Raw genomic sequence first — 15,659 nt, 5'->3', positions numbered from 1 at the left:
GTTTATGTTTTATAAGCATTTTTAATTTTATTGCTTAAATCGCATTTTCTCGGCGAGCTGAGCACTTTTTCTGAATTGTGCCGCTCCCGTCACTCTGGTTAGGTTGGCATCGAAAAAAACGCTCTCGGGTGCTTTAGAGTGCCGAGTTATTCACTGCGCATGAAGAAATGACCACCTCCAACGTTTGGTTTATGTTTAATAAGCATTTTTAATTTTATTGCTTGAATCGCATTTTCTCGGCGAGCTGAGCACTTTTTCTGAATTGTGCCGCTCCCGTCACTCTGGTTAGGTTGGCATCGAAAAAAACGCTCTCGGGTGCTTTAGAGTGCCGAGTTTATCACTGCGCATGAAGAAATGACCACTTCCAACGTTTGGTTTATGTTTTATAAGCATTTTTAATTTTATTGCTTAAATCGCATTTTCTCGGCGAGCTGAGCACTTTTTCTGAATTGTGCCGCTCCCGTCACTCTGGTTAGGTTGGCATCGAAAAAAACGCTCTCGGGTGCTCTAGAGTGCCGAGTTTATTACTGCGCATTAAGAAATGACCACCTCCAACGTTTGGTTTATGTTTTATAAGCATTTTTAATTTTATTGCTTAAATCGCATTTTCTCGGCGAGCTGAGCACTTTTTCTGAATTGTGCCGCTCCCGTCACTCTGGTTAGGTTGGCATCGAAAAAAACGCTCTCGGGTGCTTTAGAGTGCCGAGTTTATTACTGCGCATTAAGAAATGACCACCTCCAACGTTTGGTTTATGTTTTATAAGCATTTTTAATTTTATTGCTTAAATCGCATTTTCTCGGCGAGCTGAGCACTTTTTCTGAATTGTGCCGCTCCCGTCACTCTGGTTAGGTTGGCATCGAAAAAAACGCTCTCGGGTGCTTTAGAGTGCCGAGTTTATCACTGCGCATGAAGAAATGACCACCTCCAACGTTTGCTTTATGTTTAATAAGCATTTTTAATTTTATTGCTTAAATCGCATTTTCTCGGCGAGCTGAGCACTTTTTCTGAATTGTGCCGCTCCCGTCACTCTGGTTAGGTTGGCATCGAAAAAAACGCTCTCGGGTGCTTTAGAGTGCCGACTTTATCACTGCGCATGAAGAAATGACCACCTCCAACGTTTGGTTTATGTTTTATAAGCATTTTTAATTTTATTGCTTAAATCGCATTTTCTCGGCGAGCTGAGCGCTTTTTCTGAATTGTGCCGCTCCCGTCACTCTGGTTAGGTTGGCATCGAAAAAAACGCTCTCGGGTGCTTTAGAGTGCCGAGTTTATCACTGCGCATGAAGAAATGACCACCTCCAACGTTTGGTTTATGTTTTATAAGCATTTTTAATTTTATTGCTTAAATCGCATTTTCTCGGCGAGCTGAGCGCTTTTTCTGAATTGTGCCGCTCCCGTAACTCTGGTTAGGTTGGCATCGAAAAAAACGCTCTCGGGTGCTTTAGAGTGCCGAGTTTATCACTGCGCATGAAGAAATGACCACTTCCAACGTTTGGTTTATGTTTTATAAGCATTTTTAATTTTATTGCTTAAATCGCATTTTCTCGGCGAGCTGAGCGCTTTTTCTGAATTGTGCCGCTCCCGTAACTCTGGTTAGGTTAGAGTGCCGAGTTTATCACTGCGCATGAAGAAATGACCACTTCCAACGTTTGGTTTATGTTTTATAAGCATTTTTAATTTTATTGCTTAAATCGCATTTTCTCGGCGAGCTGAGCACTTTTTCTGAATTGTGCCGCTCCCGTCACTCTGGTTAGGTTGGCATCGAAAAAAACGCTCTCGGGTGCTCTAGAGTGCCGAGTTTATTACTGCGCATTAAGAAATGACCACCTCCAACGTTTGGTTCATGTTTTATAAGCATTTTTAATTTTATTGCTTAAATCGCATTTTCTCGGCGAGCTGAGCACTTTTTCTGAATTGTGCCGCTCCCGTCACTCTGGTTAGGTTGGCATCGAAAAAAACGCTCTCGGGTGCTTTAGAGTGCCGAGTTATTCACTGCGCATGAAGAAATGACCACCTCCAACGTTTGGTTTATGTTTTATAAGCATTTTTAATTTTATTGCTTAAATCGCATTTTCTCGGCGAGCTGAGCACTTTTTCTGAATTGTGCCGCTCCCGTCACTCTGGTTAGGTTGGCATCGAAAAAAACGCTCTCGGGTGCTTTAGAGTGCCGAGTTTATCACTGCGCATGAAGAAATGACCACCTCCAACGTTTGGTTTATGTTTTATAAGCATTTTTAATTTTATTGCTTAAATCGCATTTTCTCGGCGAGCTGAGCGCTTTTTCTGAATTGTGCCGCTCCCGTCACTCTGGTTAGGTTGGCATCGAAAAAAACGCTCTCGGGTGCTTTAGAGTGCCGAGTTATTCACTGCGCATGAAGAAATGACCACCTCCAACGTTTGGTTTATGTTTAATAAGCATTTTTAATTTTATTGCTTAAATCGCATTTTCTCGGCGAGCTGAGCGCTTTTTCTGAATTGTGCCGCTCCCGTAACTCTGGTTAGGTTGGCATCGAAAAAAACGCTCTCGGGTGCTTTAGAGTGCCGAGTTTATCACTGCGCATGAAGAAATGACCACTTCCAACGTTTGGTTTATGTTTTATAAGCATTTTTAATTTTATTGCTTAAATCGCATTTTCTCGGCGAACTGAGCACTTTTTCTGAATTGTGCCGCTCCCGTCACTCTGGTTAGGTTGGCATCGAAAAAAACGCTCTCGGGTGCTTTAGAGTGCCGAGTTATTCACTGCGCATGAAGAAATGACCACCTCCAACGTTTGGTTTATGTTTAATAAGCATTTTTAATTTTATTGCTTAAATCGCATTTTCTCGGCGACCTGAGCACTTTTTCTGAATTGTGCCGCTCCCGTCACTCTGGTTAGGTTGGCATCGAAAAAAACGCTCTCGGGTGCTTTAGAGTGCCGAGTTTATTACTGCGCATTAAGAAATGACCACCTCCAACGTTTGGTTTATGTTTTATAAGCATTTTTAATTTTATTGCTTAAATCGCATTTTCTCGGCGAGCTGAGCGCTTTTTCTGAATTGTGCCGCTCCCGTCACTCTGGTTAGGTTGGCATCGAAAAAAACGCTCTCGGGTGCTTTAGAGTGCCGAGTTATTCACTACGCATGAAGAAATGACCACCTCCAACGTTTGGTTTATGTTTAATAAGCATTTTTAATTTTATTGCTTAAATCGCATTTTCTCGGCGAGCTGAGCACTTTTTCTGAATTGTGCCGCTCCCGTCACTCTGGTTAGGTTGGCATCGAAAAAAACGCTCTCGGGTGCTTTAGAGTGCCGAGTTTATTACTGCGCATTAAGAAATGACCACCTCCAACGTTTGGTTTATGTTTTATAAGCATTTTTAATTTTATTGCTTAAATCGCATTTTCTCGGCGAGCTGAGCACTTTTTCTGAATTGTGCCGCTCCCGTCACTCTGGTTAGGTTGGCATCGAAAAAAACGCTCTCGGGTGCTTTAGAGTGCCGAGTTTATCACTGCGCATGAAGAAATGACCACCTCCAACGTTTGGTTTATGTTTAATAAGCATTTTTAATTTTATTGCTTAAATCGCATTTTCTCGGCGAGCTGAGCACTTTTTCTGAATTGTGCCGCTCCCGTCACTCTGGTTCGGTTGGCATCGAAAAAAACGCTCTCGGGTGCTTTAGAGTGCCGACTTTATCACTGCGCATAAAGAAATGACCACCTCCAACGTTTGGTTTATGTTTTATAAGCATTTTTAATTTTATTGCTTAAATCGCATTTTCTCGGCGAGCTGAGCACTTTTTCTGAATTGTGCCGCTCCCGTCACTCTGGTTAGGTTGGCATCGAAAAAAACGCTCACGGGTGCTTTAGAGTGCCGAGTTTATTACTGCGCATTAAGAAATGATCACCTCCAACGTTTGGTTTATGTTTTATAAGCATTTTTAATTTTATTGCTTAAATCGCATTTTCTCGAGCACTTTTTCTGAATTGTGCCGCTCCCGTCACTCTGGTTAGGTTGGCATCGAAAAAAACGCTCTCGGGTGCTTTAGAGTGCCGAGTTATTCACTGCGCATGAAGAAATGACCACCTCCAACGTTTGGTTTATGTTTTATAAGCATTTTTAATTTTATTGCTTAAATCGCATTTTCTCGGCGAGCTGAGCGCTTTTTCTGAATTGTGCCGCTCCCGTAACTCTGGTTAGGTTGGCATCGAAAAAAACGCTCTCGGGTGCTTTAGAGTGCCGAGTTTATTACTGCGCATTAAGAAATGACCACCTCCAACGTTTGGTTTATGTTTTATAAGCATTTTTAATTTTATTGCTTAAATCGCATTTTCTCGGCGAGCTGAGCACTTTTTCTGAATTGTGCCGCTCCCGTCACTCTGGTTAGGTTGGCATCGAAAAAAACGCTCTCGGGTGCTTTAGAGTGCCGAGTTTATTACTGCGCATTAAGAAATGACCACCTCCAACGTTTGGTTTATGTTTTATAAGCATTTTTAATTTTATTGCTTAAATCGCATTTTCTCGGCGAGCTGAGCACTTTTTCTGAATTGTGCCGCTCCCGTCACTCTGGTTAGGTTGGCATCGAAAAAAACGCTATCGGGTGCTATAGAGTGCCGAGTTATTCACTGCGCATGAAGAAATGACCACCTCCAACGTTTGGTTTATGTTTAATAAGCATTTTTAATTTTATTGCTTAAATCGCATTTTCTCGGCGAGCTGAGCACTTTTTCTGAATTGTGCCGCTCCCGTCACTCTGGTTAGGTTGGCATCGAAAAAAACGCTCTCGGGTGCTTTAGAGTGCCGAGTTTATTACTGCGCATTAAGAAATGACCACCTCCAACGTTTGGTTTATGTTTTATAAGCATTTTTAATTTTATTGCTTAAATCGCATTTTCTCGGCGAGCTGAGCACTTTTTCTGAATTGTGCCGCTCCCGTCACTCTGGTTAGGTTGGCATCGAAAAAAACGCTCTCGGGTGCTTTAGAGTGCCGAGTTTATTACTGCGCATTAAGAAATGACCACCTCCAACGTTTGGTTTATGTTTTATAAGCATTTTTAATTTTATTGCTTAAATCGCATTTTCTCGGCGAGCTGAGCATTTTTTCTGAATTGTGCCGCTCCCGTCACTCTGGTTAGGTTGGCATCGAAAAAAACGCTATCGGGTGCTTTAGAGTGCCGAGTTATTCACTGCGCATGAAGAAATGACCACCTCCAACGTTTGGTTTATGTTTAATAAGCATTTTTAATTTTATTGCTTAAATCGCATTTTCTCGGCGAGCTGAGCACTTTTTCTGAATTGTGCCGCTCCCGTCACTCTGGTTAGGTTGGCATCGAAAAAAACGCTCTCGGGTGCTTTAGAGTGCCGAGTTTATTACTGCGCATTAAGAAATGACCACCTCCAACGTTTGGTTTATGTTTTATAAGCATTTTTAATTTTATTGCTTAAATCGCATTTTCTCGGCGAGCTGAGCACTTTTTCTGAATTGTGCCGCTCCCGTCACTCTGGTTAGGTTGGCATCGAAAAAAACGCTCTCGGGTGCTTTAGAGTGCCGAGTTTATTACTGCGCATTAAGAAATGACCACCTCCAACGTTTGGTTTATGTTTTATAAGCATTTTTAATTTTATTGCTTAAATCGCATTTTCTCGGCGAGCTGAGCGCTTTTTCTGAATTGTGCCGCTCCCGTCACTCTGGTTAGGTTGGCATCGAAAAAAACGCTCTCGGGTGCTTTAGAGTGCCGAGTTATTCACTGCGCATGAAGAAATGACCACCTCCAACGTTTGGTTTATGTTTAATAAGCATTTTTAATTTTATTGCTTAAATCGCATTTTCTCGGCGAGCTGAGCACTTTTTCTGAATTGTGCCGCTCCCGTCACTCTGGTTAGGTTGGCATCGAAAAAAACGCTCTCGGGTGCTTTAGAGTGCCGAGTTATTCACTGCGCATGAAGAAATGACCACCTCCAACGTTTGGTTTATGTTTAATAAGCATTTTTAATTTTATTGCTTAAATCGCATTTTCTCGGCGAGCTGAGCGCTTTTTCTGAATTGTGCCGCTCCCGTCACTCTGGTTAGGTTGGCATCGAAAAAAACGCTCTCGGGTGCTTTAGAGTGCCGAGTTTATTACTGCGCATTAAGAAATGACCACCTCCAACGTTTGGTTTATGTTTTATAAGCATTTTTAATTTTATTGCTTAAATCGCATTTTCTCGGCGAGCTGAGCACTTTTTCTGAATTGTGCCGCTCCCGTCACTCTGGTTAGGTTGGCATCGAAAAAAACGCTCTCGGGTGCTTTAGAGTGCCGAGTTTATTACTGCGCATTAAGAAATGACCACCTCCAACGTTTGGTTTATGTTTTATAAGCATTTTTAATTTTATTGCTTAAATCGCATTTTCTCGGCGAGCTGAGCACTTTTTCTGAATTGTGCCGCTCCCGTCACTCTGGTTAGGTTGGCATCGAAAAAAACGCTCTCGGGTGCTTTAGAGTGCCGAGTTATTCACTGCGCATGAAGAAATGACCACCTCCAACGTTTGGTTTATGTTTTATAAGCATTTTTAATTTTATTGCTTAAATCGCATTTTCTCGGCGAGCTGAGCGCTTTTTCTGAATTGTGCCGCTCCCGTAACTCTGGTTAGGTTGGCATCGAAAAAAACGCTCTCGGGTGCTTTAGAGTGCCGAGTTTATTACTGCGCATTAAGAAATGACCACCTCCAACGTTTGGTTTATGTTTTATAAGCATTTTTAATTTTATTGCTTAAATCGCATTTTCTCGGCGAGCTGAGCACTTTTTCTGAATTGTGCCGCTCCCGTCACTCTGGTTAGGTTGGCATCGAAAAAAACGCTCTCGGGTGCTTTAGAGTGCCGAGTTTATTACTGCGCATTAAGAAATGACCACCTCCAACGTTTGGTTTATGTTTTATAAGCATTTTTAATTTTATTGCTTAAATCGCATTTTCTCGGCGAGCTGAGCACTTTTTCTGAATTGTGCCGCTCCCGTCACTCTGGTTAGGTTGGCATCGAAAAAAACGCTCACGGGTGCTTTAGAGTGCCGAGTTTATTACTGCGCATTAAGAAATGACCACCTCCAACGTTTGGTTTATGTTTTATAAGCATTTTTAATTTTATTGCTTAAATCGCATTTTCTCGGCGAGCTGAGCACTTTTTCTGAATTGTGCCGCTCCCGTCACTCTGGTTAGGTTGGCATCGAAAAAAACGCTCTCGGGTGCTTTAGAGTGCCGAGTTATTCACTGCGCATGGAGAAATGACCACCTCCAACGTTTGGTTTATGTTTTATAAGCATTTTTAATTTTATTGCTTAAATTGCATTTTCTCGGCGAGCTGAGCACTTTTTCTGAATTGTGCCGCTCCCGTCACTCTGGTTAGGTTGGCATCGAAAAAAACGCTCTCGGGTGCTTTAGAGTGCCGAGTTTATCACTGCGCATGAAGAAATGACCACCTCCAACGTTTGGTTTATGTTTTGTAAGCATTTTTAATTTTATTGCTTAAATCGCATTTTCTCGGCGAGCTGAGCGCTTTTTCTGAATTGTGCCGCTCCCGTCACTCTGGTTAGGTTGGCATCGAAAAAAACGCTCTCGGGTGCTTTACACAGCAAAAACTGGAGTGTTGAAATTTCAGGGTTAAACATGTCAGAGTTGATTTCAACTCTCAAAGTGTCATTTTAACACATTCTGATTAAAATGGTGTTCAGTGTTGGAGTTATTTAACAGAGTTATTCCAACCTAAGCAAATCAACTCTGTAGAGATGTAAAGTGCATCTCGGCCGAGTTAACTTGCTTGATAGGCCCCTGGGCTTCAGTCCAGGTAACCCCATGTGTTATGCCCCTGGGCTTTCAGCAGGGTGAACCCGTGCATCATACAATAGTCTCCTGTGCGTGGCGTGGTCAACCGTCGTTTATTTCGCTGCTGGAATCAGGAATGGATGCGGAGTTGGACTTTTACACGAGAGGTAAGCTACAAAATCAAACTTGGAGGAACAATAACATTGAATTAAACATCTGCTGAGAATATTTATGTAACTTTGCTAAGCATTTTTTGTGGTTGGCACTGGACAGCGAACGTTTGGATTTTTTTTTTAATGCAATGTTAACTTCACCACTAACGTTACCACTTGCTAAAAAATAAACATTAATAAAAAAACGGTTTCCTATGTTATCCTTTGCATTTTACCAAGTCTCACGCGTGCTTGAGAGGTTGTATAAACAAGGCTTCATATTTAACTGTCGAATATAGTTTGGGGCTAACGTTAGCACATGTTAAAAAGCTAACTTGAAGTTCATGGCGGGTGCATGGCATGAGTCCGACTGCCCAATACTCCCTCTTCCCATTTCTCCGACCATACACTTGTTAATTTCTGCGTCCATTAATCTAACCTTAACCCTAATCCTAACCATAACCCTCTAGAATAAGTAAGGGATAAACAGTTCAGAGGTTGTTATGGAGAAATAAGCCCCGACAGGATGAACTTTGGCTCCAACACGAAGTGAGGAGTTAATTCATGCAATTAACCCCGCACTTTGCATAGGAGCCACGGCTAGAGTGAAATAATTAGCCTAAACAATTGCAGTTGGGTGCCTGTGTGGCAGACTCCCTGTGCCACTGCACCGAGACGAGTGTCCGAGGCTCTGATCATACAGGTGTGGTTAATAACTCTGATTAATGGGTAATGTAGGTAATGTAGTGGGCAGTCAGACTAAAAAGGGTCAACTTTACTGGTGCTGTGTTGTGTTTGTTTGGTCGCTGAAAACCAGCTTTTAACAGAGGGGAATGTTTTAATAAATCAGTTTTGCCTCAAATGTAAATGTTAATTACGGTAGCATGTGCTGCAGTCACTACAGCTAGTCGCTGCCACGTTCATCAATGAGAGCGTTTCCACTGGGCCTGCTGTGGCATGTTTTAACAGCCTCCCAGCAGCTGCTGAATGTGTTTGATCTTAGACATGCAGTGAAATTAATAATGAAACAATTTCTTGCATGATACACAACGTTTATGTGAGTGTTAAATAATTATTTCTTGCATGTTAAGTGTTTACTGACATTTGTTTGTTGTTGCATGTCTCAGAAAAATGTTGATCCAGGTTCGGTATTGCCAACAGCAGAAGTATGTGAAGTTGGATGAGGTTGATGGATGTTTTGATTTTGTGCAGTTCCATGTCAAAGGTTTGTTTTTGTTTTACTTATGCTTGGTTTGATATAAAGGGCAGAACAACGCCCCTTTCTTTTAAGATTTGGACTGAAAAGGGAATGTATTTTATGCAGGGGATTATCTCTGAATTTGTTTACAGTGGTGGATTAAATTATTGAATGTGAAATGAGGCAAGATCAGTGCTAGCTTAAAGGTCCACTCAGATGTATCTTGTCTTTTCCAGTCATCGAGAGATTTTGCCTGCCACCTGACGCAAAATTAGTGTACAAAGATGCAACAGGGACAGAAGTTGATGAGGACATTTTCAGTGACCTTGTCAGCCAAGGCAATGTGACTCTATCAGTTTTCTCAAATGACGGTGAGAAATGTAAAGGGGTAAATTACATAATGCAAAGTGTAAAACACTAATGCAAATTTATAAGTACAGAAATACAGTAAACAATTTCAATTTAATGTTTTCAGAATTAAGTCATTTAATACACTTAAAGGTGGATCAAATATTCAATATCATTCTTTGTGGTTACACAACAGGGACATTCAGCCTGACTTTTATTAAATGGTTTAAATGTCATTTTAACTGACATAAATCCAACATGAATACCAAATGTATTTTTGATTAATCTAATTCATGCCTTTAAAACAATTTCTGAAAATATTTCTGAATTGCCTATCAAGACTGAGAATCAATTGATTAAATGAGTTGAGTCTATGGTGTGCCGTTGGCTTGGTTAGATCAAAAATCTTCTATGACTTTTTGTATACTGCAAATAAACACCCCACCCCCCTTCTTTTTTTTTTTTTTTTTTTTAGAATTTTCCGATTGCTCCTTGTCCTCTCCATCCGATTATTCTGATTCAAGCTTCAGTTCATGTGCAAGTACATCAACTATACTCCTAGATGAGGTTCCTAGGAAGAAACCAAGACTTGAGGGCCCACTTACTGCAGCATCTGCTAGAAAGGTTGTGCTAAGTACTCACAGGTTTCTTAAAATCAACATTTGTCATCCTTAAACTCTAGAAAGGCAGTTTATCACATTTGTTTTTTTGCTTCTTTTTCAAAGTTGATTGAAGATGTCCTTGGTACCAGCTCAGGTGGTGAAGAGGTCCTCCAAGAGTATCACACAACAAAAACTCTAACAGATGCTACCAGAAGAAAGTTGGTCAATATAATAGTGGCACACATGATTGATAAACACGGGTATGTGTGTTCTATTTGTCTGTACTATCCTTTTTTTATTAACAAGTTAACTACTTGGCCCTTGTATTAATGCTAATTTGATCTTTTCTCAGGCAACTCCCCAGCAAAGCTGTTCGAGAAGAGTACGCTCTTGGGATAGTGACAGTGTTCCCGTCCCTCAAAGACCCATACTCCAAGAAAGGCTATGTATAGTCACTATTATTGTACTCTCTGTTTACATAATTTTCATGTTTTGTCTACATTACAGTAACATTTAGATTCTGAAATTTCACAGTAGCTTATGAGGTTGACATCACATTAATTTTGAATGTATTTCCATTTTAGGAACATTTCTATGATGCTGCAAGCAGCACCGGATACATTTCTTGGCGTCTGAAAACGATTCAGAGAAAGATTCGAAGAGGACATGCATCTACAAGTAGCTCCACTGGCTTTTCCCCAGGAGGAGGTCAGTCTATCTATCTATCTATCTATCTATCTATCTATCTATCTATCTATCTATCTATCTATCTATCTATCTATCTATCTATCTATCTATCTATCTATCTATCTATCTATCTATCTATCTATCTATCTATCTATCTATCTATCTATCTATCTATCTATCTATCTATCTATCTATCTATCTATCTATCTATCTATCTATCTATCTATCTATCTATCTATCTATCTATCTATCTCTCTCTCTCTCTATCTCTCTCTCTATCTATCTCTCTATCTCTCTCTCTATCTCTATCTCTATCTCTCTATCTCTCTCTCTCTCTATGTCTCTATGTCTCTATGTCTCTATGTCTCTATGTCTCTATCTCTCTCTCTACGCAACTGTCTTTCTTTCTCTAAGTACCCCTCATTTTTCTTTCTTTCTTACAACTTCATCTAGGGTGTTTCTTGTTTTTTTTCTTGAAAGAATTGTGTGCTTTTTTTCAGGAGGCCCAAATGTGCGCAGGTCCATTGTTGTTGACCAGCAGCTTGATGGGAATGCATACCAGGAAGCCATCTCCTTGCTCAACCATACAACAGACAGTTCCGTAATTTTTCTGAAGATGAGAGAGACCTTTCAGAATTGCCAAAAACTCATCCACGACTCAGACAAAACTCAAGATATCTTCTCCATCTTCCCAAGATTCCTGGATACAAAGGGATTGGTAAGTATCAAATGGGATTTTTAGAATGCCTTGAAATGTGCTGAATGTGGTAGTAGTACATTTGCTTTCTTATAGATGAATCAAGACTTCACACTCCTGTTTGAAGAGGAGGTTTCCAACCTGCTGCTCCAGAAATGGGATCCGTTCTTCAGAGATAACGTCATCAAAGAGGCCAAGCGGCTCACCCCAACACCTGAGCTGCGCCGAATGCTGCAGGCCGCAGAGTCTCCAGGAAGTGAACTTGATGAGGCACCAAGTGAGTTTTGTTCGATAGAATTTGTTATAAGCAATTACAGTTCAATAGTCTTGTGATTAATAAAGACCGATTGATTTTATGTTACTGGACTTCAATTGTTCGTTCATTCTGTGTATTTCTTTTTCTTTTTAAAGTTGGGTTAAAGTCGATGGTGTTGAGTACAAAGGTGGACTTGTTGTTTGCAGTTCCATGGAGGAAGACATGCCAGTCTTTTGTCAAATAGATGATGTACTTCTGGTTGAAGATGACGTTTATTTTTTGACAAAAAAGCTATTTACAGAGATGTTTGTTGAACACCACCATGCCTTCAAAGTTTTACCAACTGAAGAGAGGTGTGTCATGAAAATGACTGAACTCAAATGTCACAAACCATTTGATATTCAAAGCTCATATGGTAAAGCAGATGAAAGTTTGTACATTATACCCTCGTTTATTATGTTTTAACTGACTGCATTGGGGGAAAGTTCTTAAAATAAATGGTAAGCAGATGGAGGTTTGTACATTATACCCTCATGTTTTAACTGACTGCATTGGGGGAAAAGTTAAAATAAATTGTGTTTTTGAAAATGCATTTTTCTTGGAATTGTCATTTTAATGGTTGTATTGTACTGTTTTTTTTTTAACTATGTAGTGTCAATTTAACCCAATTTAGGAAGTTAAAAAGGAGCTTTGATATAATGTAAATCGATATTGTTAATTTAACCCAGTTTAGAGAGTTAAAAAGGAACTCTGATATAGTGTTAATGTAACTCGATATAGTGTTAATTTAACACAGTTTAGGGAGTTAAAAAGGAACTCTGATATAGTGTTAATGTAACTCGATATAGTGTTAATTTAACACAGTTTAGGGAGTTAAAAAGGAACTCTGATATAGTGTTAATGTAACTCGATATAGTGTTAATTCAACCCAGTCTAGGGAGTTAAAAAGTAACTCTGATATAGTGTTAATGTAACTCGATATAGTGTTAATTCAACCCAGTCTAGGGAGTTAAAAAGTAACTCTAGGTACAGTGTTAAATAATTAACTATTTTGAAAGTGTTAATTTAACTCTGTAGAGTGTGGAGCTATATAAACCCACAAAAAGTGTTAAAATTGACTCTGTGGGAGTTGATTCAACACTCCAGTTTTTGCTGTGTAGAGTGCCGAGTTTATCACTGCGCATGAAGAAATGACCACCTCCAACGTTTGGTTTATGTTTAATAAGCATTTTTAATTTTATTGCTTAAATCGCATTTTCTCGGCGAGCTGAGCGCTTTTTCTGAATTGTGCCGCTCCCGTCACTCTGGTTAGGTTGGCATCGAAAAAAACGCTCTCGGGTGCTTTAGAGTGCCGAGTTATTCACTGCGCATGAAGAAATGACCACCTCCAACGTTTGGTTTATGTTTAATAAGCATTTTTAATTTTATTGCTTAAATCGCATTTTCTCGGCGAGCTGAGCACTTTTTCTGAATTGTGCCGCTCCCGTCACTCTGGTTAGGTTGGCATCGAAAAAAACGCTCTCGGGTGCTTTAGAGTGCCGAGTTTATTACTGCGCATTAGGAAATGACCACCTCCAACGTTTGGTTTATGTTTTATAAGCATTTTTAATTTTATTGCTTAAATCGCATTTTCTCGGCGAGTTGAGCGCTTTTTCTGAATTGTGCCGCTCCCGTCACTCTGGTTAGGTTGGCATCGAAAAAATCGCTCTCGGGTGCTTTAGAGTGCCGAGTTTATTACTGCGCATTAAGAAATGACCACCTCCAACGTTTGGTTTATGTTTTATAAGCATTTTTAATTTTATTGCATAAATCGCATTTTCTCGGCGAGCTGAGCACTTTTTCTGAATTGTGCCGCTCCCGTCACTCTGGTTAGGTTGGCATCGAAAAAAACGCTCTCGGGTGCTTTAGAGTGCCGAGTTTATTACTGCGCATTGAGAAATGACCACCTCCAACGTTTGGTTTATGTTTTATAAGCATTTTTAATTTTATTGCTTAAATCGCATTTTCTCGGCGAGCTGAGCACTTTTTCTGAATTGTGCCGCTCCCGTCACTCTGGTTAGGTTGGCATCGAAAAAAACGCTCTCGGGTGCTTTAGAGTGCCGAGTTTATTACTGCGCATTAAGAAATGACCACCTCCAACGTTTGGTTTATGTTTTATAAGCATTTTTAATTTTATTGCTTAAATCGCATTTTCTCGGCGAGCTGAGCCCTTTTTCTGAATTGTGCCGCTCCCGTCACTCTGGTTAGGTTGGCATCGAAAAAAACGCTCTCGGGTGCTTTAGAGTGCCGAGTTTATCACTGCGCATGAAGAAATGACCACCTCCAACGTTTGGTTTATGTTTTATAAGCATTTTTAATTTTATTGCTTAAATCGCATTTTCTCGGCGAGCTGAGCGCTTTTTCTGAATTGTGCCGCTCCCGTAACTCTGGTTAGGTTGGCATCGAAAAAAACGCTCTCGGGTGCTTTAGAGTGCCGAGTTTATCACTGCGCATGAAGAAATGACCACTTCCAACGTTTGGTTTATGTTTTATAAGCATTTTTAATTTTATTGCTTAAATCGCATTTTCTCGGCGAGCTGAGCACTTTTTCTGAATTGTGCCGCTCCCGTCACTCTGGTTAGGTTGGCATCGAAAAAAACGCTCTCGGGTGCTCTAGAGTGCCGAGTTTATTACTGCGCATTAAGAAATGACCACCTCCAACGTTTGGTTTATGTTTTATAAGCATTTTTAATTTTATTGCTTAAATCGCATTTTCTCGGCGAGCTGAGCACTTTTTCTGAATTGTGCCGCTCCCGTCACTCTGGTTAGGTTGGCATCGAAAAAAACGCTCTCGGGTGCTTTAGAGTGCCGAGTTTATTACTGCGCATTAAGAAATGACCACCTCCAACGTTTGGTTTATGTTTTATAAGCATTTTTAATTTTATTGCTTAAATCGCATTTTCTCGGCGAGCTGAGCACTTTTTCTGAATTGTGCCGCTCCCGTCACTCTGGTTAGGTTGGCATCGAAAAAAACGCTCTCGGGTGCTTTAGAGTGCCGAGTTTATCACTGCGCATGAAGAAATGACCACCTCCAACGTTTGCTTTATGTTGAATAAGCATTTTTAATTTTATTGCTTAAATCGCATTTTCTCGGCGAGCTGAGCACTTTTTCTGAATTGTGCCGCTCCCGTCACTCTGGTTAGGTTGGCATCGAAAAAAACGCTCTCGGGTGCTTTAGAGTGCCGACTTTATCACTGCGCATGAAGAAATGACCACCTCCAACGTTTGGTTTATGTTTTATAAGCATTTTTAATTTTATTGCTTAAATCGCATTTTCTCGGCGAGCTGAGCACTTTTTCTGAATTGTGCCGCTCCCGTCACTCTGGTTAGGTTGGCATCGAAAAAAACGCTCACGGGTGCTTTAGAGTGCCGAGTTTATTACTGCGCATTAAGAAATGACCACCTCCAACGTTTGGTTTATGTTTTATAAGCATTTTTAATTTTATTGCTTAAATCGCATTTTCTCGGCGAGCTGAGCACTTTTTCTGAATTGTGCCGCTCCCGTCACTCTGGTTAGGTTGGCATCGAAAAAAACGCTCTCGGGTGCTTTAGAGTGCCGAGTTATTCACTGCGCATGAAGAAATGACCACCTCCAACGTTTGGTTTATGTTTTATAAGCATTTTTAATTTTATTGCTTAAATCGCATTTTCTCGGCGAGCTGAGCGCTTTTTCTGAATTGTGCCGCTCCCGTAACTCTGGTTAGGTTGGCATCGAAAAAAACGCTCTCGGGTGCTTTAGAGTGCCGAGTTTATTACTGCGCATTAAGAAATGACCACCTCCAACGTTTGGTTTATGTTTTATAAGCATTTTTAATTTTATTGCTTAAATCGCATTTTCTCGGCGAGCTGAGCACTTTTTCTGAATTGTGCCGCTCCCGTCACTCTGGTTAGGTTGGCATCGAAAAAA

At 40.6% G+C, this 15,659-nt stretch overlaps 1 protein-coding gene across 4 annotated transcripts; it reads left to right on the top strand.

The window, feature by feature from the left end:
* The first annotated feature begins 7,610 nt into the window (after positions 1 to 7,610).
* On the top strand, positions 7,611 to 12,305 carry LOC133148676 (uncharacterized). Of its 4 annotated transcripts, XM_061271651.1 has the most exons (10): positions 7,613 to 7,940; positions 9,053 to 9,150; positions 9,360 to 9,494; positions 9,947 to 10,095; positions 10,197 to 10,333; positions 10,426 to 10,519; positions 10,658 to 10,781; positions 11,261 to 11,478; positions 11,554 to 11,734; positions 11,869 to 12,305. In XM_061271651.1, the coding sequence occupies exons 2-10, from the start codon at positions 9,057 to 9,059 to the stop codon at positions 11,955 to 11,957; spliced, it is 1,221 nt and encodes a 406-aa protein (XP_061127635.1). In that variant the 5' UTR covers positions 7,613 to 7,940; positions 9,053 to 9,056; the 3' UTR covers positions 11,958 to 12,305. The 4 variants fall into 4 exon arrangements, with proteins under 4 accessions (XP_061127637.1, XP_061127636.1, XP_061127634.1 ...); XM_061271653.1 differs by lacking the exon at positions 9,360 to 9,494 and having other exon boundaries at positions 7,611 to 7,940; XM_061271650.1 differs by lacking the exon at positions 9,053 to 9,150 and having other exon boundaries at positions 7,612 to 7,940.
* Positions 12,306 to 15,659: the final 3,354 nt, after the last annotated feature.

The sequence above is a fragment of the Syngnathus typhle genome, unplaced genomic scaffold, assembly GCF_033458585.1.
Source record: "Syngnathus typhle isolate RoL2023-S1 ecotype Sweden unplaced genomic scaffold, RoL_Styp_1.0 HiC_scaffold_128, whole genome shotgun sequence".
Lineage (NCBI taxonomy): Eukaryota > Metazoa > Chordata > Actinopteri > Syngnathiformes > Syngnathidae > Syngnathus > Syngnathus typhle.
Note: the sequence above shows the minus strand (reverse complement) of the source record. Positions and strands in the feature narration are given on the sequence as shown.

Coding starts and splice junctions, on each gene's coding strand:
- LOC133148676 (XM_061271650.1), top strand. CDS start 7,811: ATGCCCCTGGGCTTTCAGCAGGGTGAACCCGTGCATCATACAATAGTC. Junction 10,334..10,425: donor CACATGATTGATAAACACGG/GTATGTGTGTTC, acceptor ATCTTTTCTCAG/GCAACTCCCCAGCAAAGCTG. Junction 10,782..11,260: donor TGGCTTTTCCCCAGGAGGAG/GTCAGTCTATCT, acceptor GCTTTTTTTCAG/GAGGCCCAAATGTGCGCAGG.